Source organism: Filicampus tigris, chromosome 9 (genome assembly GCF_054856515.1).
Source record: "Filicampus tigris isolate MCC_2025a chromosome 9, RoL_Ftig_1.0, whole genome shotgun sequence".
Classification (NCBI taxonomy): domain Eukaryota; kingdom Metazoa; phylum Chordata; class Actinopteri; order Syngnathiformes; family Syngnathidae; genus Filicampus; species Filicampus tigris.
Genome location: NC_141225.1, coordinates 23,513,331 through 23,537,139, shown reverse-complemented (window position 1 = coordinate 23,537,139; position 23,809 = coordinate 23,513,331). Strand labels below are relative to the sequence as shown.

General features: G+C 44.3%; 1 protein-coding gene across 8 annotated transcripts in view; it reads right to left on the bottom strand.

Moving 5' to 3' along the window:
- Positions 1-23,809, bottom strand: part of LOC147142647 (G protein-coupled receptor 22-like) — a 32,654-nt gene that overhangs the window by 8,226 nt on the left and 619 nt on the right. For 2 of the 8 annotated variants that reach the window (XR_015088083.1, XR_015088082.1), the window contains exons 2-4: positions 15,841-15,978; positions 9,183-14,375; positions 7,615-7,716 (exon numbers count right to left, since the gene is read on the bottom strand). Coding sequence is in view for 6 of the 8 variants with exons in the window: in XM_086040127.1 (XP_085896253.1) it covers positions 12,767-14,236 (1,470 nt within the window). In the remaining 2 variants the exon portion in view is untranslated. Of the gene's footprint in view, positions 1-7,614; positions 7,717-8,123; positions 14,376-15,840; positions 15,979-16,832; positions 16,991-17,073; positions 17,182-23,809 lie in introns of those variants that run through there. The other 6 variants (XM_086040131.1, XM_086040130.1, XM_086040127.1 and 3 more) reach the window with 6 other exon arrangements.

Sequence of the window (23,809 nt, the reverse complement as noted above, 5' to 3'; positions counted from 1 at the left end):
TCAAAACATTCCACGACTGCAGTATATGCACCTGTCCGTCGCGGCAACACAGGCTCTCCACACTTTGCTTTTACATGTGCGACGTTCTGATGCGACCGCGTGTTCCGGCACACATATATGGCATTAGCTTTGCGCACTTGGTGATAGCAAAGGTACCTCACAGTGCCTGGTCTTACCAAGGAAAAGGTGCCGATAGCAGGTGGACCCGTGCCAAGATGAAAAGTGCCCCAAGGTGTCAAGATAATAATGAGCGTTCCGGGATGGCGAATGTGAGCGAGAGAGGCAAGGTAGAAGGAGGAATGTGGCTGGCATACCGTCGCAATCGAACAACCACTTCAAGATCGTTCGCTTCACTCACTTAGTCTGACAAATGCCACACCTTCCTTTTCAGTCCAACTAGTTTCCACAACAAAAGCCAACAAGCAGTGGCAGTTCCAAAAGGGGGCCGACATGGGCAACTGCTGCGGATAGAATCGGGATCTGAAGATTACACAGTCTTGCAATTCGTACATTTTAGACATGGCGTCCACGTAAAAGGGGCGGACTAATGCACATGGCTCAACATTCTGGTCTGATGTGGGAAAGGGGCCACCAACGGGCAGATGGCAAGCACAGATTTCCTTCTCCCCCAGCCACTTCATCCAGTACCAATATTTGTGATAATTCAGTGAAAAAACACAACAAGGACAATTTTAATGTCAAAAATGCCAGGAAGTCATCACTGCTGAGAGTGATAGGAATAGATGGATCGATAGTGTTATGAATTTATCTCAGCCTGGCTACGTTGCTGAAGAGAAATTTCTGCTTGTTTTTATTTATTTTTATTTTGTTGTCTGTTAAAGATCAATGGGTTGGACGGCCTTTCTACAGATTAAAAGAAAAAAATCAATTTCCAGGCTAATATTTTTCTGTGATCTATGTTTAGGTTCATGAGTTTGGAATTATTATGGAATTGTACCATGGAGCTAGCTTCTTTGGGTTTCTCTTTTTCAGTTTCAGCAGTGCAGCAGAATCAGAAGTTGCTCACAGTCGCGAAGCTGTAGCATCGACAAACTCATCAATTTGAGTTTGGCAAGCAATGGAATTGTCCCCTAAAAAGATTCACGCCGTAGTTGAGGATGGGGGGGATAGCCGACTTATATTCAGTCACATTGTGATTCAACAGACAGTTGAGATTTTGTCTACTGTTGTGTAGTCGGCTAGCATGAAAGCAAAGATGAGTAGGAATTGATCAGATAAGAAATGTGGTTTAACGTCAATTCCATATGTCCGCTTTTTCCCAATTGCTGAGCCTGACAGAAGCGTCTCTTAAAAACTTGACCCAGCGACCAAGCAAGAGGAGGTACAGCCCATGCAGACGAGATTATCACATGCAGTCTTTGGATTAAAAGTGGTCACACTTTCCATGACTGAGACACGGTGACTAATTTGTAAGCCATCACGGTGGCCTGCGTGTCACTCATACAGGGCCGAAGTGTGGCTCAGCTGGCTCCAAGCCTTGGTCCTGCTATGATGGTCAGCCGTAAATGAGGTGTCACAGTCTTTGCCCATTACATCCATGGTGTGTTTAATTGTCATGTCAACGTTGAGTGTCAAGTATCTTCTTGTTTTCATCTCAGTGGGAAGCCCTTGAGCCCAACGGATTTCTGAGCCGAGCGTGGGTGTACACTGTCAGTCCGCACATGGACATCCGAGGACCGAGGTACATTTTCTGCTGATCTCGGTTTATTGCTGGTCTAAGGCAAACCGGTGATCTTCAGTGTGACTGAAGGAAAAGCAGACACAGATTTTGTGAAGGCTTGGCTTCTCGTTTTAACTCATACGCCATCCACCCATAACTTGGAACTGTTGGAACGGATGTGGGGGGGGCGCACTTGACATGTTTATGTCCGCACATATGTGAATGCAGTGTCAGTGTCAGAGAAATATGTTCCACTATGATCTTCAGTTGATAGACAGAAGACACGAGGTCATCCAACAAGCTTCCATCTGTCGTCATTTTCCAGTGACAGTGTGAGGGAATCCTCCTTGCATTCCGTCTTATGTAACAGCCACGCAACTGTCCTCTCTAGCAGACGATGACTTCTCTAATGTACCGCCGTGAAGATCTTTTTCCATTCTCAAGGGATGAACGTCGGTCATTTTATACAGATACTGATAATGTGCTGAAAGCTTAAATCGCGCCCACCCTTTAGAAGCCAAGAAAATCTCACGGCTAGAAAATATCTAAAAATCACCAATAGTCGGAAATAACATCCTTGAAGGGAGGCAAACGCAGATAAACGAGCACGTGAGCACTGGCTTGAACTGTGATCTCAGTCTTTCCGTGCTGTACAATATTTCCCTAAGAACGGAATACATCCAAATACATCCAAATGAACCAGGGAGATTTTCGCTGGGTTTTTCATCTCTAGTTGTGCGCAAAATATTGCGTCACTTTTCTGAAAGTTGGTGGAAGGACTGAGTATGAAGCTTGAGAAATTAGTTGGGGGCTAATCTGGACAACATAACATCTACATTTTGACTATATTCTCACGTAATTTAACTGAAGGGAAAATGAAAGTCATTCAATGAACTAGGATTGGTTGTTGAGATTAGTTAATTTTGGCAGAGTTCCTAAAGTTTTGGGACTGAAATATGTGGGCCTTTCTGGTTTACAGGACAGTCATTAAAAAAAAAAAAATAAGACGAGCAAACAATTTAAACAAGTTCTTTGATTGTGATCTGTGACGGTTAGCATCCATTTTCTAGATTGCTTCTCCTGTTCAGGGTTGCAGGAATCTGGAAAATCGTTGCATAAGAGACCAGGTACTGCGTGTCGTCTGTGGAGAAAGACAAATGGGCCTGCTCCAGACTGATATCAACTAACAAAATGCTTCGGAGGGATACTCAATGCTGCCAGAGGGATTTACAGGTCGTGCGTGTGCGTGTGTGTGTGTGTGTGTGTGTATTGGCGAGGGGAAGACTTTCATATTAGAAGTGAGGCTTTAATTTCTGGATCCTATCCAGAAGATGACTCTTGAGGTTGTGTCCTTGATGTACACATGCAGTCTGCCGCGTCTATTTTGAAACTCCTTATTTATAACGCCATAAGACAGATGGCGCGAACAGCGCTGATGCGCCAACACCGATGACAGAAATGGAAGTCTGGCTACAGATGAGAAACAACCTGCAACGCCACTGCGGTACTTGGAAAGCTCCACCGCTGACACACGTTGCCATGGCGTATTGAGTAACCGCCATAACCCCTCACTGACACTGACCCTGACCTCCACGGGTTAGTCACTTGAGCCTGGGGTGCGGGTGCGCTTTCCGAACCGGCCGCTTCAAGACGAGAGCGCAAAAGCTTTCTTTTCTTCTCATTTCTTGTGTCGCTATCAAGTCAGTGGCGTCTGTGGCGATCTGTTGTCCGAACAGGTTATCCGATCGTAAAAACTGTGCAATTTGCGCAACAGAGAAAATCCGAACACATACAGGAAGGCCGGCGCTAAGGTTCGAACTCCAAACTCAGACCTGTGAGGCACACATGCTAACCACTAGGGCACAATACATCCCTACTTCTAAGAGTACGCATGTTATTTTTTACTAATGTTAACCATATCTGTCTCGTCATAAGTACATATTTATTTCTGTGTAATCTTGATGAAAAATTTGAAAAAAAGTAGAACAAAACCCTAACAAAGTGAATCGTTGTAATTTAATTTGGATCTTAAAAAGGAAGTCACCCAAACATTTTTTTCAAGAACTAGCTGAAACCACCACTGATAAATATTGCGTTTGTGGAATAAGGGTTAATCCACCCGTTTTTAGCCATCTGTGGGGTCGGCCATTTTGTCACTTCTGTCGACTGAAAATGACATCACAACTACTCAGCTTCAGAAACTGAGCTTCAGAAAACAAGACAGTCGTGATTGGTCGTTATCTGAGCCCTGAGCAACTGTGATGTCATTTTCAGTCGACACAAGTGACAAAATGGCCGCCCCCTGAAATGGCTAAAAGCGTGTGGATTAACTCTTATTCCACAAACGCAATATTTATCAGAATGCCGTGTTTCAACTAGTGGGCTTCCATAGAAAATATTCTTATAAAAAATATGTTTGGATTGACTTTCGCTTTAAGCAAAAAAAATGTACACACGCATTTGCAAGTCAGCGCATTGTAACACAAGTGCATTATTCCGAGAAAAAGCGCCCTTCCCCGTTCTTGGAGTTAGTTCAAGAATTAGTGGGTGGGTTCAGTACTTACTTTCTACTCAGTCAGTCTGCCAGGACAATGTCTCTGTTTTGTCTCAAAGGACACCAGTCACACACACTTGAGCTGTGTGCATAATGGAGTGTTATGTCACAAAACGCTCCGCAACGGCACCATCGTTTGAAAAACAGCTTAAGTGATTCATTTCTCCTTTCTGGTGACAGGCATTCAGAATTGCAATTATGCAAGCTGTGCAAAACAATATTCACGAGTTTGTTTGCTGGTTGCGGGGCCTGGCGTGACATCTTCATTTGGGTTAAGCCGTCAAGCTAAACTCATCCATCATAGGCGGCCCGGTCGTAAAGACGGTGACCGGAGGCATCCCGGGAACTGAGCTGCAACCTTGCGAACATGCTTGGCCTTCCAGTGAGCACGGCGTGCATGAATCACACGGAAAAGAAAACTTCAGTTGTGTAAGTACATCATCAAAATAGTAGCCGGATCCATTTTACAGTTGGGCTTTAGAAGTTAAGAAGCAGGGTGAATATATTGGCTCTATGTGCCATTGTCAGGCAATAAAAAAAAAAAAAAAGGATGAACCCGATCAGAGGCCATTTGAGCTTTATAAAAGTGCTCTGAGGGCTTTACATTTATATGAAGGTATGACAGTGATGAAATGTTTACTTTTTTTTCAGTTTGTTATTGTGTTGTTTTTTTTTTCTTAATCAAATGTTTATTGTTGTTGCATTGTGGTACAAAAATGACATCAAAGCGCCTAAGGGATCAGATACTTTTAATTCACACTTCACGAACGCAATATTAGTATCGGTATCTGAATATCGTGTTTTAGTCTAGTGCGGGCGCATAGACGACGTTAATATAAAGAAAATTTTGGACTTGACTTAGACGTATCCTGTATGTCGCTTCCGTCATTGGTCGGTTGGCTCCAGCTCAATGTTTTGCATACATTTGCAAACAAACCAAGAAACTTGAATTAAAAAAAAAACGCAAAACAAATGCTAGGTACGGTGAACGTGTGCCTCACAGTTCTGAGCTTGTGGGTTCCAATCCGGGTTCGGGCCTTCCCGTGTGGACGTTTGCACGTGCTAGCTGTGCCCGCGCAAAAACGCGCTTTGTAGATTAATTGAAGACTCGAAATTGTCCGTAGGCATCAACGCAAGTATGAATGGTTGTTTGTCTATACGGACCCTTCAATCGGCTGGCGAGTGATGAACGTACGCCTGCGTCAGCATGTTCACAACGCTGATTAACAAGCCGCCCTGTGTCAAAATGGCATGACATGCTGCACGACTAGTCATCACCTACAAAGCCAAGTTTGTTCAATGGCAAACAGACGACGGTAGAAGTCACACTGCTCCGGTTACGCAAGCCCCCAACCAAAGCCCCATTGTCTTTGATGTGTGTGACACCTGCCTCGGAAGTGGAGCGATCAAGAAAGGAGTCCGCATTAATTAGAGCGAAAACATCCTCCCCTTGCCGTCTGTTAGGCCGTCCGCCACCTACGGTCTTAATTCGCTCAGTGGGGAGACCTTGACTGGCAATGTCGGGCTTCCTTTGTGGCCCTGAAAAGACTGGCAAAGAAGAAAGCCACCAGGAAACCAAATTACAGCAATGGAAAAATGCAGCGGCTGCCACAATGAGAAGAGCGAGACCTTGCATAACCCTGCACACAGGATATTACCTTGCTCCAAATTACATAGCAACACATTAGGAGGCGGAGCAGCCATCAATAAAAGTAGGCAAATACTTGCCCCACTTTTCCTTTCATGTAATTAGGCTGACTTTGTTCAATGCAGTAATTGCATTGAAATGAGTTACTTCCAATGCCTGACATAAACACATCTGGCTTGAAACGTTCGAGCCACCCAACCAGCCTAAAACGCACACACATGCACACCAATAATAGCTTTTTATTCGTCTGTCAGTCTCCCGACAATGTGAGTTCTCTGGACTGTTTTCTTGGTGTTTGTTATCAATGGACTGTTGATTGGTACATCAGCACACAGCCAACTGGCCATTCAGCCCAAATTCAAAGGGAATGACGCAAATGCTGGGTCCTGTTAAGGTTGCCGGTGGCCCGGCCAGAACCAGAACCTTGCAAATTGGACCTGGGGATGTTGTTGAGATACATTTTCTTTGATTTATTTCTTGTGTAAAACCAACCGCTAAGAGCAATACACATCTATGAATGACATAAGAGATTTGGGAGGGTAATTATAATCTGCTGTGAAGACACAGAATTGCTTGCGAAAGCAGCTGTGTTTTGTGTACTTTCTTTCCAGTGAATTCAGGTCACAAGTCACATTAAAAGAAGACAAACACGAGGACGGAAGGGGACAAAAGGCAACTTTTGCTCGAAAGACCTGCAAAACAGACAAGCTGTGGCAAAAATGAGCAGATAAAAACTCCCACACATGCAAGGTTGCATTTTAGTCTTGAATTAGTATTTACCACTTGTCCTCATTTCGGGTAGCAGGTTAGCAGGAGCCGATCCCAGTTGACTTATTTGTTGTTTTCCAATTAAAATAATAAATAAGTAAATCAATTGAGTTTGAAAATCTGGTGTTGACAATTGCCAAGGAATTATAATCAATCGAATGCATATTAACAGTAAGTGACTTAACTGAATTGGGGCAGTCATTTTTGGACAATGTTGCCATCTGCTGGTGCTGTATTTTTAGTTTATTGTTGCTGCAGGGCCATTGGAATTCATCTAACGTCGGAACATTATTGTCAAATAATTCAATATGGCAATGTCACATTGTACTATATATTCTGGTTATGAAAACCAATAAAGTTTGCGCAGTTAGTTTGAGTTATGATTTCATGTTTTGGTGGGCCTGAGAGGATTCGAGGATTTCAAATTGTGCTCTGTGGTACTTGAAATTTGGAAACAACTGGTGACTGTTTGATTGGAAGCGTTTCAGGGAAAACACATGTTGCTTCTTGCTGCTTGTCAATGTGTTTGAACTCAAACAGAATCTGACAGTTTGCTTACTTCTTTGGCCACAACGGCGAGGATGAGTTGTGAACGGTACGACGAAATGGTTTACTCTTTTTTTTTACAATTACGCTACAAAAAAATCTTGCTACAAAAATCACACCCGTGATGGATCGAATCAGTGACGTTTCGGTCTTCCGTGTAACGCTCTCCCAACTGCGTTATTACGTCACAATATCTGCACCCGTAAAATTAGTCCAGCAGGGGGCAATGTCTCCAAGCTCATCTGTAGATTTTCATGAATAATATTATCATTATTCAAGTAGAGTACTGTATTTAATGGAAGGCCATATCAAAGGTTAAACCATTCCAAACTAAAAAACAAAATATCCCAAATCAGTTTCATGACTGCATGGGGCGTGCATTTTCAGCACTAAGATGGATGCTGATACTGTACTCACCTGTGTCAAACTCATGCACCACAAGATCCCCGGTACAAGAGGCCAAAATGAGTTTCCTCCGCGGGGTGCCCAGCCAGGGTGAGCTCAGACATCTGGGAAGGGCTATATTTAAAAAAAAATGTATTTGTATCAACAGTGTGTGGTTTCTAAAAAAAAAAAAATCAAGTAGGCCTACTGTATTGGTAGTTTTTTTTTTTTTTATCAAGTCAAACTACCTGCAATGGTTATCTGAAAGGCAATTAACAAAGTACTCACTGCATACCTACTCCATCCTTCCTCCCCTATGCATTCTAAAAGGCTTAATGGTCAATACAAAACTTGATGACTTACATTTAAAGAAGCAGACTCTCTTGACAGTTTGCTTGTTGCAGCCTCTAATGTCAAATCACATACTTTTCTTTGCATAAACAGGCTCGCCGTAGCTATTACCTTGCAAATTCATGCAATTCAAGTTTGATCATCCTACACTGTATCATTTTGTAATTGAATGAATGAATGTGAGCAAAGACCACTGTTTGTCATTTATTCATTGTCTCAATTGGAATGAAAATACAGTTCATCCACATAAGTATACATCATGAAAAAAGAGAGGAAATGCACGTGCTCATACAGTACTATCAACATACATCTTTCTGGCTGTGTTTACATTCAGTAGTGCATTAATAGCAAACGTGAGACATCCCATGGCCCTCGAGATGAGTCTCGGTGTGTGCGAAGCGTGAGAGCGGTGAACACACAGGCTCACGCAACACAAGTCAAGAGAGCCAACACAGACCCAATTAAGTGACCACTTCATCTGCACTGACAGTTAGTAGTCCCGTTATTAGTCGTCTTCACGTCAGGCCATGGGACCAGATGTCTCGGTCGCATCTGACATGAGCCAGCTGCAACCCAAACATCTACAAAATGTCTGCCTAAGATCACACGTGAACCAAAACTGGTATAGTGTACATTGCGGTTCTGCACTTTTGTATATACAGCATGTACATTTGTGTCAGTTTTAAGGAAACAATCCTCCAAACCTAAAAAAAACGCTTTTGGCAACATCTTAACTATGATGTAACCCGTAACAATAAAACAATACAAATGATAATTAGGATTGACACACACACACATATATATATATATATTTTTTTTTTTACAGTGTCACTGTCAGTGCCCTAAAACACCTGTGCCTACAGTACAGAATACTGTTTGAACAAATGAAAAGACAAAGTATTCAACTAGACTTTGTAAGTCTAGTTGAATACTTTGTGCACTTTTATTCATTAAATCATTTAGCTGGGCATGATGCTAAATGACAGGTCGATCATGTGTCAATTTGTCAACTTAAAACATTTTGGAAGAAGTTCCATGTTTGAAGAAGTTCCACGTTGAAAGACTTTTATATTCCTTTTTAATAGACATATGTTCAAATTAGCCACAAGTTATAGTAGCAAGTAGTAAGAAGCTAGAATATCCTTCAGAACAGCAAGCAGTCCCAAGCTTTTTGGGGGAACTGGCTTTTAAGCAGACATTTTGATGAACTGGCATAGAAACAAATAAAAACAATTAAATATACAACTCACCTTTACACTGATTGTAGTTGTTCTAATCAACTAGCAGAGATGGGCAGGGTACTCCCTTGTCGGCGACAGCCAATCGGCGTCGAGAACGTGTCTTTGCGTCATAAGCAGGCGCCACTCGACCAGACACGCAAACAAAGAAAAAAAAAGGTAAAACAAAAAACAACTGACACACATGCACAGCGTGGTCATCGGTGAAATAAAAACATTAGGTTGCACATGTCATTGCGTCTGCGGGACCACTGTTTTTTTTTTCCTTACTCGGCCAAGTGTCAGGAGTGCGGCACCAGCGTGTGACGTGTTACAAGATAAATCCGTTCTCGACGCCGTTTGGCTCACTCGGACCGACTGGGCACACGTGTGAGGTTTGAATATGCAGACGGTAACTCGGTGGCGGTTAGGCGATGCCCACCTGTGTTTATTAGTCAGAGCTCTGCAAATGTTTCTCTCCACTGAACTGGTCCCATCTTGGGGTAATCTTTTTTTTTTCCTTCCAAAAACTCCCATGCTTGTCATTCAATGCCGGCAGTATGTGCAAAAGCAGTTACGAAGGCTTTGCCTCATTTGCAAGCCTGTCGCGACATATTTCGTAGAGCAGGTTACGCAACCGAGTCAACTAGGAATCATCATCAACTTAGAAGTACGACTGCCATTATGGTATCTTGAATAAAGATTTCTTTTTCTTGGAAGTGTCTTCTGTCTCATTATGTGGTCTCTTCCCCTTTTCAAAGAACTCTGTTTTTCTATTCATTTTTGAATGAGTCTGTGTGCTACCTTTTTTTCCGTACAATGTGACCAAGACAATAACATTTCTTTCGGGTTGATGATTGATAGAATATTTTTGGTTCGGTACGGCCGCATCACGACTGTTGAGAATTGTTAAAAAGTAAAAAAATAATAAAGTCTTTGGCAATTCTTCCATCAACATACACATCGGCTAAAGATTTTCGACAGCATTAATATGCACTCTCACTATGTCAAGAGTTTTTTGGAAACACTCGGTTTTGTGGGGCCAGTTCTGTTTAATGCAAACGCAAATACACGTTTCATTACCATGACAACCAGGATTTTGCATTGAGAGCTAACGTGTTGCCAATTTCTCCACTTTTTCAACTCTTCCATCAGCCACTTTTTTGTTATTTTTACAAAGTACCTAGAAACAAATTCTGCAATTGGTTGGTGACCAATGTACCAGTGTACCCCATTTCTTATTTCCCTTCTTCTTCCACTTCCCAGAATGAGCTGTGATAGGCTCAAGCTCACCCACAGCCTTACTGAGGAAAAGCAGTATCGAAAACGGAACACATTTTTCGAAGCCGATAACAAATGATTCACTTAGTTGTTTGATTTCACAATTGATTGGTGGGCAAACCCAACTACAGTATTTGTATACAAGCACTGAAAAAAAATAAAAAACCTCTTTAAGAACATTTTGTCATCTCTAATTACACTCTCTTGGGTGATGCAATGCAAAATAAATTGATAAAAAAAATAAATAAAAATAAAATAGATTTTTTTGTGTTTGTGTGCAAACTATTTTTGCTTCAATTTAAAAATGTATTCAATGAAAGCTATCCTCTATCTCTCTCAAGTAAATACGTTTGTTTTGTTTTTTTTTCGCAGAATTTCGGTGCAGTCCTCTCACACAACGTATCTTCCTGGCGGTCAGCATCACAATACACTTTATTATTAGATACAAACATATTAAAGGTACACATACACTTCAATAATAACACTGACCATACAGTAACAATTCAATATTAGGTAAATGCAGTTTACTATCTCACAGTTGCTCATAATGATCCTCTGCCCCCCTCCATGAATAGAAACCTCCTACACTGGGCCATAATTAAACCTCAGCAGCATTTTTAATGCTGAACACACTGTGCACTCGGTGTGCTTATAAATATACAGCGGGGTTCAGCTGTGTTCGTGACAAACGACATGGCAGAGCACATAATTAAGGCGGAGGTCATATGAAGCAAACTTGAAATATTTATACGGTCATTTAGATGCATGGACATTCTTTTAATGCTGTCTTTGAGCTTCCGAGTGGGTGGCAAATGCGATCATCTGTTGGCTGAGCGTATTTTTGGGGAGCGGTTGCATAAGTGCTGCTGTCAGAAGCTTCATCGCACAAGTCCACATGTAAACAGCGGCCGGTGGTTCAGCATACGTTCGGTCTTACACGGACACTTTTTCAATATTGGTTGTTCCCACGGAGCAGAGAAAGATATCGTCGCATGTCCTGTGAAAAACACTTATATCCACTTTTTTCATGTTTTTTAATTTTTTACGTGAACGGGGTTTCCAGGTTATAGACATCTCAGTAAAGTGAAAATAAAAAAATTGGGCATAGGAGTTTTCCACAGCACGACGATATATGCCATATATGCGTATTGCAGTTTGCTGTTTGTATCTGTTGCCGCTTATATCGTTGCTGTCCTGTGAAAAACACATCTCCATTTTTTTTCATTTTTATTATTTCTATATGAATGGTGTTCCCGCATTAATGTGAAAATGGAAAAAGTTTCCAAAATTGGAGCTAGGTGTTTTTCACAGGACAGCGACGATATGTTAAAGTGCAGTTGTTTACAGGTTTAGAATTACTGTCTACTTTTGGATCCATGCTAATTTCCTTTAGCCCGGATGTGGCGACTCGCATTATGCGTTAGCATTAAGCCAGCGGACTTTCATTGGACGAAATGATGGTTAGTATGAACAGTCTGACTTTTAAATATACAATATTCAATTCTCTTGTTGTGCCAACTTTACGGCAACGTCATCCGGGAGTGACAAAAACAGCTTGAAGCTAGTACACCTTGCCTCTTACAAGCGAGTGAGACCATTTGCTAGGGAAGTCGGTTTAAATGTCTTTAAAGCGGAAGTCAACCCAAACATATTTTTTTCAATATGTTCCTAGCAGGCCCACTAGTTGAAACAGGGCATTCCGATTAATTTTGCGTTTGTGTAATATAAGTTAAGCAGCAAAATCCAGCCCTTTTTAGCCATCTCGGGGGCGGCCATTTTGTCTTTTGTCAACTGAAAATGACGTGCGTCACGGCTGACCTGTTTTCTGAACCTGAGCCGCGATTGGTCGTTGTGAGCGGCGCTGATGTCATTTTCAGTCGACGGAAGACAAAATGGCCGCCCCCGGAGATGACTAAAAACAAGTGGACTTATTCCACAAACGCAATTTTTTTTATCAGAATTTCAACTAGTTCCCTTGCATAGAACATATTCTTGATTAAAGAAAAAAATGTTTGCGTTTTCGCCTTCAAGCATGTGGGAGCAGTAAAACTACAAAGACATGTTTTGCAAGATTTTCACCTACTGCGGCAGAGTCCGTCCGAGACATGCCCCCCCCCCCTGCGATACGGGGGTTCGCCGCATTACAGAATGCACACTTGAAAGTTTGCCGCTGTGTGATTTTGTTCAGCGCAAGGTGACCGCTCGCTCCATTTGCTGCTTATTGTTCGAAAGCCAATCCCGTAGCGAGTCTCACACCAGCTCCGCCCTCGAGTCAGGGTGGAGCGCATGTCTTATTTTGACTTCCCAGCAGCACCCGAGCACGCGTGCGCGCCTTTTCACACGGCCTCGGCCAGGCAGCGGTCGGAACCTTCGCTGGCTTCCAGCCGCACCTGCCGGCTGGCTTTTCTGTTTTCCACCCAGGAGTTGTGGATGACGGTGCCCCCTGGCGACGGGTCCACCTGAAGCAAGGACACCACTCTCTTCTTCACCTTGGCCCGGAGGGCGCGTCGCAGCTTCTGCCGCGTGAAGGCGTAAAGCAGAGGGTGGGACACCGTGCTGCCGTAGGCCAGAGCCAAGAACCACAGGCGGAGGCTGACCAGGGGGCCGCTGGGGCCGACGGCCAGGATGAGAATGTTGGCCACCGACAGGGGAGCCCAGCAACCCAGGAAGGTGGAGATGATGATGAGGGACATCCTGAAAACGCGTCGCTGGCGCTCCCGCCGATCGCGGTGTCGCCGCACCGCGCGGCGCAGGGCGATGATGGCCGACACGGAGGCCTGGACGCCCACCGCGGCCGGCATGCGAGCGACGGCGCCGGCGTCGGGCGCGACCAGCGGGGCGGAAGACGACAGGGCGGGGGGCGAGGCCGCCGTGGGGGTGGGCGGTGAAAAAGGGATTAGGGGAGGGTGGCTGAGTTGCTTGGTGGGATCCGCCGTGCATTTTTCCCCTTCTGGCTTGCCGCTACTAATCGTCCTGAGCTTGGTTTTCTTTTTGGGGGACTTCTTGTGGAGGCCCGCGCAGGAGGGGCCTATGAACCTCGGGGTCTTCTTCATATGAGTGCCGATTCTGAAATTTAAAGCCCTCAGGATTCGGGAGTAGGTGAACAGCATTGCTGCGACGGTGGTGAAGAAGATGGGAACCTGCAGAAGGAGGTGGTAATACGTCCCCGGGCCCAAGTGCTCGCCCTTCCCGCCCATGCACAACAGGGTCCGGTTACGCCAGGCCGGCAGCGCCTCCCGCCCTCTCGTCGCGGCGCCCTCGCCGGCGGACGGCCGATCCTCCAGGAGCGGGACGAAAAAGGCGGCCGCCGAGGCCAGCCACACGGCCGCCAGCAGCAGCGCCGCCCTGCGCGTGCTCAGCAGCCTGTTGGCCGGACGCACCGAGATGTCGTAGCGGTCCAAGCTGATGACCAGGATGTTGACGGCCGTGGCCACGCCGGCGAAGGTGACGCAGGCCTCGTGGAAGCGGCACAGCGCCGCCAGCTCGGGCCCCGGGGGCAGCAGCACCACCGCCAGCGTGAGAGGCAAACACAGCAGGCACACGGCCACGTCCAGCACGTGCAGGCTGACCGTCACCATGTTGCTGACCGAGTCCACTAAACTCGCCTGGGAGCAGTAGAGGGCCAGCACCGTCAGGTTGCTGCTGAAACCCAACACCAGCTCCAGCATGAGGAAGGCGGTGAGCGACACCTGGAAGCCGAGGGAGTACGGCATGTACCATGACGCCGGGTGAGTGGGCCACGCCTCGCCCGCCTGCTCCTCCCCCAGCTGGCCGGCAGGGCCGGAGGTGTAGCTGTCCGTCTCCATGGCTGCCCTCTCAGTCCTCACATATCGTACAGGTCACCCTCTTGACGGGGTCCCGTGATACACCGGGCTGGGCTTCCATCGTGCGGCGACGAACGAGAGAGAGCGAGCGAGCGAGCGAGCGAGAGAGAGAGAGAGAGAGCTGGGGACACACAAGGCAGACACGTGAGAAATGAACTGCGCGGGAGAGATTGAAAACACATTATTCTCTTTCGGCATCGGTGGCATCAATCATTTTCCTCATGTACGCATGCTTCTATTTGCTATCCATCCAGCGATCTGGTCCCTACTTGCGAGTACCTGTTTACCACTCGGGTTCAGCCAAGGCTTGAGGCGGGCGCATGCGGCGCTCCCAACGATAGGGCGCCGCAATAAGCCCTCGCTAATGTGTACCGGGGGCTCAGGGGAATGAACAAATGGAAGGAAAGTAAGTAATCGGACCCACAGGCAATCGACTGCTCCCTCGGCGGATCAATAAAAACAACAGAGTCAGCAAATTGGGCCAAATTGGTTACATGTCAACTCTAACTGTGCAAGTCTGTGTCAATGATAGTAAAATAGCACAAAAGTAACACAGCGAGCAAAACGCAGAATATGGATTCAACCAAATGCCGCGACGTGATCCGCGCGCCCGTTAGCACAGCGCTTGTCCTCAACGGGATCGGGAGTGAGCCGGAGCCTCTCGCGGCCGTCTTTGGCCGAGAGGCGGGGTGCGCCCTGGACTGGTCGCCGGCCAATCGCAGACAATGTCACATTTTTTATTCGGTCTTCAAGGAACCTTTTTGGAATCGTGTATCGAGTATCAATCCAACAATTTATTCTCATAAAGGCAACATTTTAGACACACTTTCAAATATGAATCACGATTATTTTGGTACTGATTGAAATCATGATTATTCAAGGGTAGAAAATGAAAATAGAGAAAATAGACAAAAATGGAAAATGTTTAAAAAGAAAAAAATAGAAAGACAAATACATTTCTTTGAAACACGATAATCATTTACGTTTGAAACAACATTTATAAAATGTGTTATTATGGAATAAGAAAATGTGCAAATGTATCAATTCAAGAATGATTTCCCTGTGTGTAAACAAACAGTGTGTTTGGATACAAGCGCATATTAACAATTGTTTTTTTACGATTAGGCCAACTTTGTAATCGAGGAGTGTAATAATCGTAATTGAATTTCGATTAATTGCACAATCGCACTTCTCACAGTATATTGGATGGTGCAGGTGTTTTAGCATATTGCAAAGCTACCTATGAGGAAAATCACTCCTCTGTACTGTAATTATACATTGAACGATATACTGCATGTTGCTGATGGCACGCTCCTCAATTATGAGGACAAAAAGGCTGAAAATAAACATTTTCTGAAGCGTTCTATAAAAATAAAAAAGTGCGAGGCGGAGCTAAAAATAACTCCAATCAGCCGCTTGCTCCCGTCTTCCAATGATGTTTAATCACAAACAGAATAAGCGAACCTTCGGTACAGCACGCACTGTACTTTCCGCGAGGCTTGAAATTAAAACATGCCATGAGTCACATTTGATATCATACGAAACACTTATTGTTAGCACTTCTATGTTTAGGATCACAAACTTACACTCAGTTTTTATCTCTCTTGCCGACTGGAAGGTGCTCCTTTGTATCCTGCTAAGGTTGACATCGCAGCGGTTTTTCATGTGGCGTTGCTATGACGACTACGGTGACTGAAGGAGCACTATGTGGGGAATGGAAAATCCTGGAAGCAAAAGAGAGCCAACAAGTCAATTCAAGTGGAAAAAGAGGTCTAATTGGGACTAAGGTTCAATAGATGGATCAAACTTGAGGTCAAAAGATTTGGGGTTATGCAACAGTGGCAAATGCACAACATTGCACTACACTTCTAATTGTAATTGCCTGCGCACAATGGGCATCTAGTATCTCGTTGTTTGGTATTGACAGAAGCAAGGATAAAGAGAAGCAAAGCCAAACACATTTGCTCATTACTGATTAGGAAACGGGGGCTTTAGAGGGTGCCTAAGGGAAATCAATAGGACATGTTGGAAAAGAAAAAAAAAAAAAAAAAAAATCACAGTTCTGCTCAGCTCCAACTAGCGGTGAACATTTCAGAGTCAAGAGTTGAGGCGGTGGATGAGGAAGCCGCAAATCAAGAGTGCAGACAGCAAAAAAAAAACCAAAACAAGTCGCAACTCTTAACCTCTGTGTTGCTCAGTTACCCTTCAGCAAACTAGTAGCGTTGCCACGGCAGCCGCTCGACATGCCACTGACCGTGCGAGGGAAGCGCGGCTGAGTTCGAGCATATTTCAACCGCAGTTAGCTACCAGCCGTGTGGCCCGAAAAAAACAAACAAAAAAAAAGTTGCAGTTTGTCAACAAGAAAGGGCACTGATATTTTTCTCACGCGGGCCTCAAAGAATTCCACAAAGAACTCGATAGGGTCTGTTGACGTGCGTTTCGCTCTCCCTGGATACTGTAAAGAGCAGTTGTGGGAGGAAACGGAAGTCCCTAAAGATCAACAGCACACTTGTCCTGATTATTTTTAGTAATGTAAGCAAATGATGGACTCCTTGACAGGCAAGCCTTGATAACGCACATTTGAAAGTGGTGTGGATGTTCAAACCTGGCCGATGCAATGTGTCTCCTGAGAGTGGAAAAAAAAAAGGGCAAAAAATGCCAGGTAAGGATGCACAGAAGGGAAAGTAAGGCGCACAAAAAAAAAAAGCAGAGCGTCACGAGCAGAGCCAAGTAAAAAAAAAAAAAAAAAAAGAATGCCGGTTCATGATTGCTTTTTTAAAAGATTGTTTTAAGGATTCCGGTTTGTTAGCACGTCTCACCTGGGACCTGAAATGTGAACTCTACAACGTCACGCAGTCAACCAGCAGCTGCAATTCATTATAGAGAATGAACGGCTGAGAGAAGGAAGTAGAAAAGAAGAGTGGGAGCTGGTAAACAAGGTCTCCCGGGGAACAGGTGGGAGCTTTTTTTTTTTTTTTTTTTTTTTCCCCACTATGAAATCTTGCATCAGTCTTATCCACAGAGCTTGTGGTTTCCTAGTCCCCACCAATTCCCAACAGAGAGAGTGAGAGAGAGCCTGCTTTCCAAAAGATTCATAATTGCCCACTGGCAAAGTTGTCAGATGTACAAAGCACAAATCTCCCGCGGTACCACGACTCACGATTAGAACATGGATTATAATTCAGATAATGGTTTGGTCTGTAACGTGGCGTTAATGTGATCGTTTTTTTTTTTTTGTGATCGGTAACGAAAAGGCATTAATCGACATATCACGATCGGCGGCGGATCGATCAAAGCACCACTGAGGCAGATATCAGATAAAGACAACAGGAATAAACATAAAATGCAGCTTTTAAATGGACATTTATCGAGGGGGGGGGAAAAGAGCTATTCAAAGCTACCTGCCCCAGTGTGAAAAAGTAGACACCTCCCTTGTTAAAATCATAGATGACATTGTAAATGTAATACATTTCACGTCCTTGCTCTTGTCATGTCACCATGCTGTCATTTTGACAACCTGTTAAAAGCAACTTTTCCCGCAGCAATGGCAAGATTATTATCCTCGCTGCTTCACTTTAGTGCCGTTTCATTTTGACCGATTATCATAAGTTGCGGCGTCCAAAAAGGAAAGCCACAGAGCCGTTATTTGGTCTCACACTGTCGCACTGTGGGAGGTCACTTCCTGCTGAGGTTCTGGTTCTTGGGTCAAAAGCAGAATGTATTCATGGCTCGCGTTCATATTTTATTTTTTTTATTTAGATGGGTCAACATGGGCCATTGCATTGAAAAGGGATATTATAAGCGAGCTGAGGTTGCGACAAAGTGAGATCAGACGGAAAAAGGAGGGATTTTTTTTCTCAAAACATGAGCTAGCTTGCTAGCTAACGTTGGATCTGCAACACACACTATTCGCAGTAAAAAAAAAAAAAAAAAAAAAAGCAGGGCTGTGCCATCAATCTGAGCAACAGAAAAGTCAATTAATTAGCCAGTACGTCAACAATCACCTTAAATATGTGTGAATTACCAACCATGTTCAATTTTGAATCAGCTTGACTGTTGAAATGTCAAGTACGGCTGCTGATGAGTGGTAGCCATTTGGCCTGTTTCCTCAATGCCTTGGTCAAACTGCATGCGAGGGTTAATTACTAGCGGAAAAAAAAAAAAAAAAAAAAAGAGTTGTTTACTCGTGGTGTCATTGGAGACGTACACATCGGCTTCCCGTTGGTCCGGACTTCGTTGTGGCACAGCTAGACTGTGGTATATGATTTCCAATAACATTCCAGCATCCAAGCCATACTGTGGACAACTAAACGATTCGATGACTTGTAATGGCAGAGGTGTATTTAACTAAAGTATCGGAGCGATGGTTTACGAAAACTATTTACAAAGAGCGTTGCAAAGCATGCGGGGACGCGTGCAGTTTCACAGTATTGTTTATGATTGTATTTGCGAAAAGGATTGATGACTTTCATTATATAGCATCGACATCAGCTATTTACTAGAATGTTGGTGGCACCAATATATCTCCATCCATCCACCCATTATCTATACCGCTTATCCCCACAAGGGTCGCGGGGGGGTGCTGGAGCCTATCCCGGCTGTCTTCGGGCAGTACTCGGGGGACACCTCGAATTGGTTGCCAGCCACTCGCAGGGCACACTCGAGAGACAAATAAACAACCGCACTCACAATCACACCTAGGGGCAATTTAGAGTGTCCAATTAACCTACCGTGCATGTTTTTGGAATGTGGGAGGAAACCGGAGTAGCTGGAGAAAACCCACGCGGGCACGGGGAGAACATGCAAACTCCACACGGGGAGGCCGGGGCCGGGCTCGAACCCACGACCGCTGAACTGTGAGGCGGACGTGCTAATCAGTCGACCACCGTGCCGCCCCATTATATTTCACAATTAAAAATTCAAAATGATGATACATCATACAGTAGTTGCTAACAAATATATTATGTATGCATGTAATATCTATTGAGAAAAATTCTGATAAAGCTCACAAGCTAAATACATCATACCACAATTTCAAATGAAAGCTCTCCAAAAAGAGAATCCCGAAAATGTTTGTAAACAAAGGCTGACGTTGAAATGATCTGATGTCGGAAGAATTGTGATATATTGAACAATTCAATAAAATAAAAACAAATTCAAAGTTTTAAATCATTTAAATAAACACCCTCTTGAATTTCAGTCAAATCAGGCAAGTAGCCCACAATTTCATTTTGAATGTGTGTTCCTCTAAAAAAGGAAGAAAAATCATGTTGTGGCCAACATTATGGGCACAATGCAATGATGGTCAACCAAATGGTAAAGCGTTGGGGCGATATCTATAATAAGATCCACAAGGTGGAAGATACCCCACACCTCCCCCCAAAAAAGTCCAAAATAAAAATAGGCGCTTCCTCTTAACATGCTGCCACTGTGCCACGAAAGGGAAGCTTCAGTCACTTCACTCTGTCAAAGCACACATTTTCAAGAATGCTCATCACTCGGGACCAAACAATGCACACGGATAGAAATGGCAGCATTCAAAAGAGCGCGATGCGAGGGGGCGGTCGACAACGAACGGCTGCAGCAGAAACAAGTACACACAACATGTACTCTCCTCCTCGGCACGCGTGCGCGCGGGCGCTCGCGCGCGCGCGTGTAAATAGGCTCCCTATTGAGACATCAAGCTGTTATTAAAGCGCTCTCTCTCCAGTCAGCACACTATGATGGAGACAATTGTCATGTCGGAGCATAACATTCGCTCACCACTGCTTGGAGTCAAGCAGCGTGTGAAAGGCACAGGCACACACACGCGGGCGCGCGCGCGCGCGCACACGCACAGACATCTAGCTGTACCACTGAGCACCCACTGAGAGCAATCGAAGGTATAAGTCGCAGCTCTGGAGTACATTAGAGGCTTGCAAATGTTTAAGGCTAGTTCATGAAATGTAAAACAAATAAGAACGGAACACGTAATCCCCCGCTGAGGGTGACTCTCAGCTGGACGTCTGCTTTTAAGAGGCCCGCTTTTTTTTTTGTACAGAAGCGACCCCGTGCAGAGGGGGAGGGCCATGACCCTCATCTTCAAATGTGAGGAAACCAACTATGTCGCGTCCACTTTATCCCCTCATGGGTTTGGTTTTGGTAGATTTTTATGCGCAATTGACCTTAAAAGCCGAAGTCAACCCAAATATATTTTCATCAAGAATGTGTTCCCAACAGGCCCACTAATTGAAACATGGCATTCTGATGAATTTTGCGTTTATGGAATAAAGGTTAAGCAGCAAAATGCGCTCGTTTTGAGCCATCTGTGGGGGCGGCCATTTGGTCTTCTGGCGACTGAAAATGACATCACAACTGCTCACAACGACCAATCACGGCTGACCTGTTTTCTGAACCCGAGCCGAGATTGATCGTTGTGAGAAGTTGTGATGTCATTTTCAGTCGACAGAAGACAAAATGGCCGCCCCCAGGGATGGCTAAAGTGTGAATCATTTTGAAGATTATTTTGAAACAAAAATGATGACAGATGCCAACAAACCTTAAACACAACAGCACCTTATATTGTCGATGGTTGAAATTTTACGATTTAATCGTGACACCAGAGAAGAAGCAGATTTTCAAAGATTTGTCAACAGAGATGATGATGTGCCAGAGATTTCTGTAGTAAGGTTTCAGCCGATTTTTTTCCCCCCTCATTGGTAATCCTGAACCGTGACCTTGTGGCCACGCCGAAAGAGAGGAGGAACAGTCCTGAACTTTCTCTGTTTTGCAGACCGATGAACATTTCGTCTTTTAGAGATACTTTTACAACCTATTCCACATTCATGGAAGTTAGTGATTCTTAATTGGAGATGTTCTTGAGAATATCATATTCAATACTGGTGCAGGTGACATAGCAGGGCAGCTTTAACCAACACCTCCAATTTCATCACAGTGCCTACGTTTACATGGACACATTTAGCCTGATCGGAATGAAAATCCTTCCGGAATATTCTGACCAGATCAAGCCGATTCCAATCAAGATTGTATTCCGAACGAGAGGGCTGGTTTATGACCATTGATAATCCGATCGGCGCGCATGAAAACACTTATTCCAAAATTTCGGAACAAACCGTCTTTACCGCGCATGTCTGTGACGTCCATATACACATTTGTTATTCCCGGAAGCTAGTGGAAGCAGAGCGAGCGAAAGACATAGCAGGCGCAAGACGGTACTGCTACATTTACAGCTCCATTAGGAAGCGTTAAAGTGTACAGCGCAAACGGCAAATATATGCAAAAAATAATGCTAACATTTAAAGTATAAATGGACGAACCAATGTTTGATTAACACGGAAGTCGCTACGGCTTCTTCTTCTACTACTATTTCCGCTATATTTGGTCAATCTGTGCAAAAGTAATTTGTTCCAATCAGAAGTGCGATGCACGAACACGCAAGTCCTAATTGGATCAATATTTTTTTTTGTGTCCACGAAAATGCCCTGCTCTGTCAATAATAATGTTATTCATCTTCATTTGTATCAAATCATCAATCATTTTGTGTCATTCGAACACCGGCGCACGGGAGCGCGCAGCTGGAAGCGGTATGGAAGGATGCCAGCTTGACAAAAGGAAAAAAACAGAGACGAGGATGTGAGGCAGGGAAGAGCTCATTTTTGCTTGTTTTGAAGAACATCATCTTAAATGTTTACTTCTTCTGGTGACTCAAGAAGATAAAAGGTCTAAAAGCATCCATTAAAGATTTGACAGCGGATTGGGAAACAGGTCCATTATTCAGGTGGACTTTGGAGTTCTCGAAAGGTGCCGTTTTGAACAATTCATGCAGACCCGCCACCGAGGGCCTTTGTGTTGTCCTGTTACCTGAATTATTGATTTCGGAGCTGAAATAGCCAACCGTTGAAGGCTATCAACGAGCAAATGTAGCGAGCAGAGGAAAACGGGGCGAAAAGAGATGCACATTTTGTGACTGAGGGCTACTTAGTCAACTGGCGGAGAAACACATATATTGAATTAAAATATGCGATTAGGCAGGAAGAGAGGAATTTGAATGTTTTCACATGTACACAAAATCACACAGACCTCCATTTCCCATCTCTTTTCATTCCTGCGTGATCACAAACCAAACACGCAAAAGAAGCACCTCAGACACAGCAAACATCGAGTAGGGCGATGGAGGGCAATTTTTGCCGCGCGAGCGAGGTCACGATTGACCTCACAATGTTGCAAAGAACAATCCTACTCTACTTCTTCACTACTCATGCTGCCTTTGCCCTGACGGGTTGAATTTAAGACAAAGTAAACTGCATGATGCAACTTCTACCACTGCCATGAAATAGTGAACCCCGCCAAGTCGTACCACAATGCCGCCCTGTTATTCTAGCAAAACCTCTGAAACGTTTTGCTGTCCTTCCAAAACAATCTATCTGTATTATTATAAGTATTATCCTTTTCTTTTTCTTCTTTGTTTGCTGGCTGTTTTAGTTAGTCGAGCTCAATTTTTTTTTTCATAATTCAAGCCAAAATCGGTCTTCTTCAGGAGTGGCTCTTCTTTTTCTAGTGAGGCGGATGGCAACATTTATTGCTATGTGGCGCCAACTACTGTACAGGAGGAACAAAGCAATCGATTGGCGCCACTCGTTTCAAAATGCTGGAAGGGTGCAGTGCTACAAGACATGTGGCGCCTTAAATTATCTCTGGGGGGGGGGTCACCTGTGGGGTCCAGTGCTACCCTGGCCCCTCCTCTGGCTCCACCAGTGACGGGCCCGCACTCGTGTCATCTTCTGGCCACCCCGTAGTGAGTCGTTATGTCACCTTGGTCAACTCACTGAAAAAGTTCTAGCTCCACTCCTGCCTGTGGGTGCTGTTATGAGTTTGAAATGATATCACAGTGTTTGGGGATCATAGTTTGGGGTCAATCTGTTTAGAATTGTCTATGGGCAATTTTAAACATAAGGGGCGGAGTCATCCATAATTTGTGATTTTTTTTTTCCCTATTTGCATCAGGGCTTGGTCTCTATTGTGAATGGCAAGTATTCACTTTTTTTTTTTTACTAGTTTTTTTGACGGTTTTATCATACTCAAATCAAGTTCATGTTGGCCTTGCATGAAAATAAATACATGACTCTGTTTTGCCGATACAGTATACATGACTTGAGTACCTATTGACTTTAGCCAAAAACATTTGAATAAGCTAACAGTGAACGCAGAAATATCTGTTTTATCCAGCACTAGGAGTTTTCTTAAGTGACCTTCGCGTAGGCTCACAACAACACAAGCGCATCAATGTGCACGATGAGCTTTTTATTTTATTTTTTCTTTCTTTGCTGCATGGAGCACACCCCTTGGGAGCGTGGGAGAAATCCACAAGCCCGAAGCCCGTGACTGTGCCAAGACCCACTCCCACGTCCAAATCGCCCCCAGACTCGAAATAAAGGCATCCAGCAAATCAATATTTTGTATCTTGTACAGAAAGCAGCGTGCGTTGCTGTGCGTGATGGACCGTGAAAAAAAAAGACAAAAAAAGAAAGAAAAAACACTCCAACCACCAACAAATTA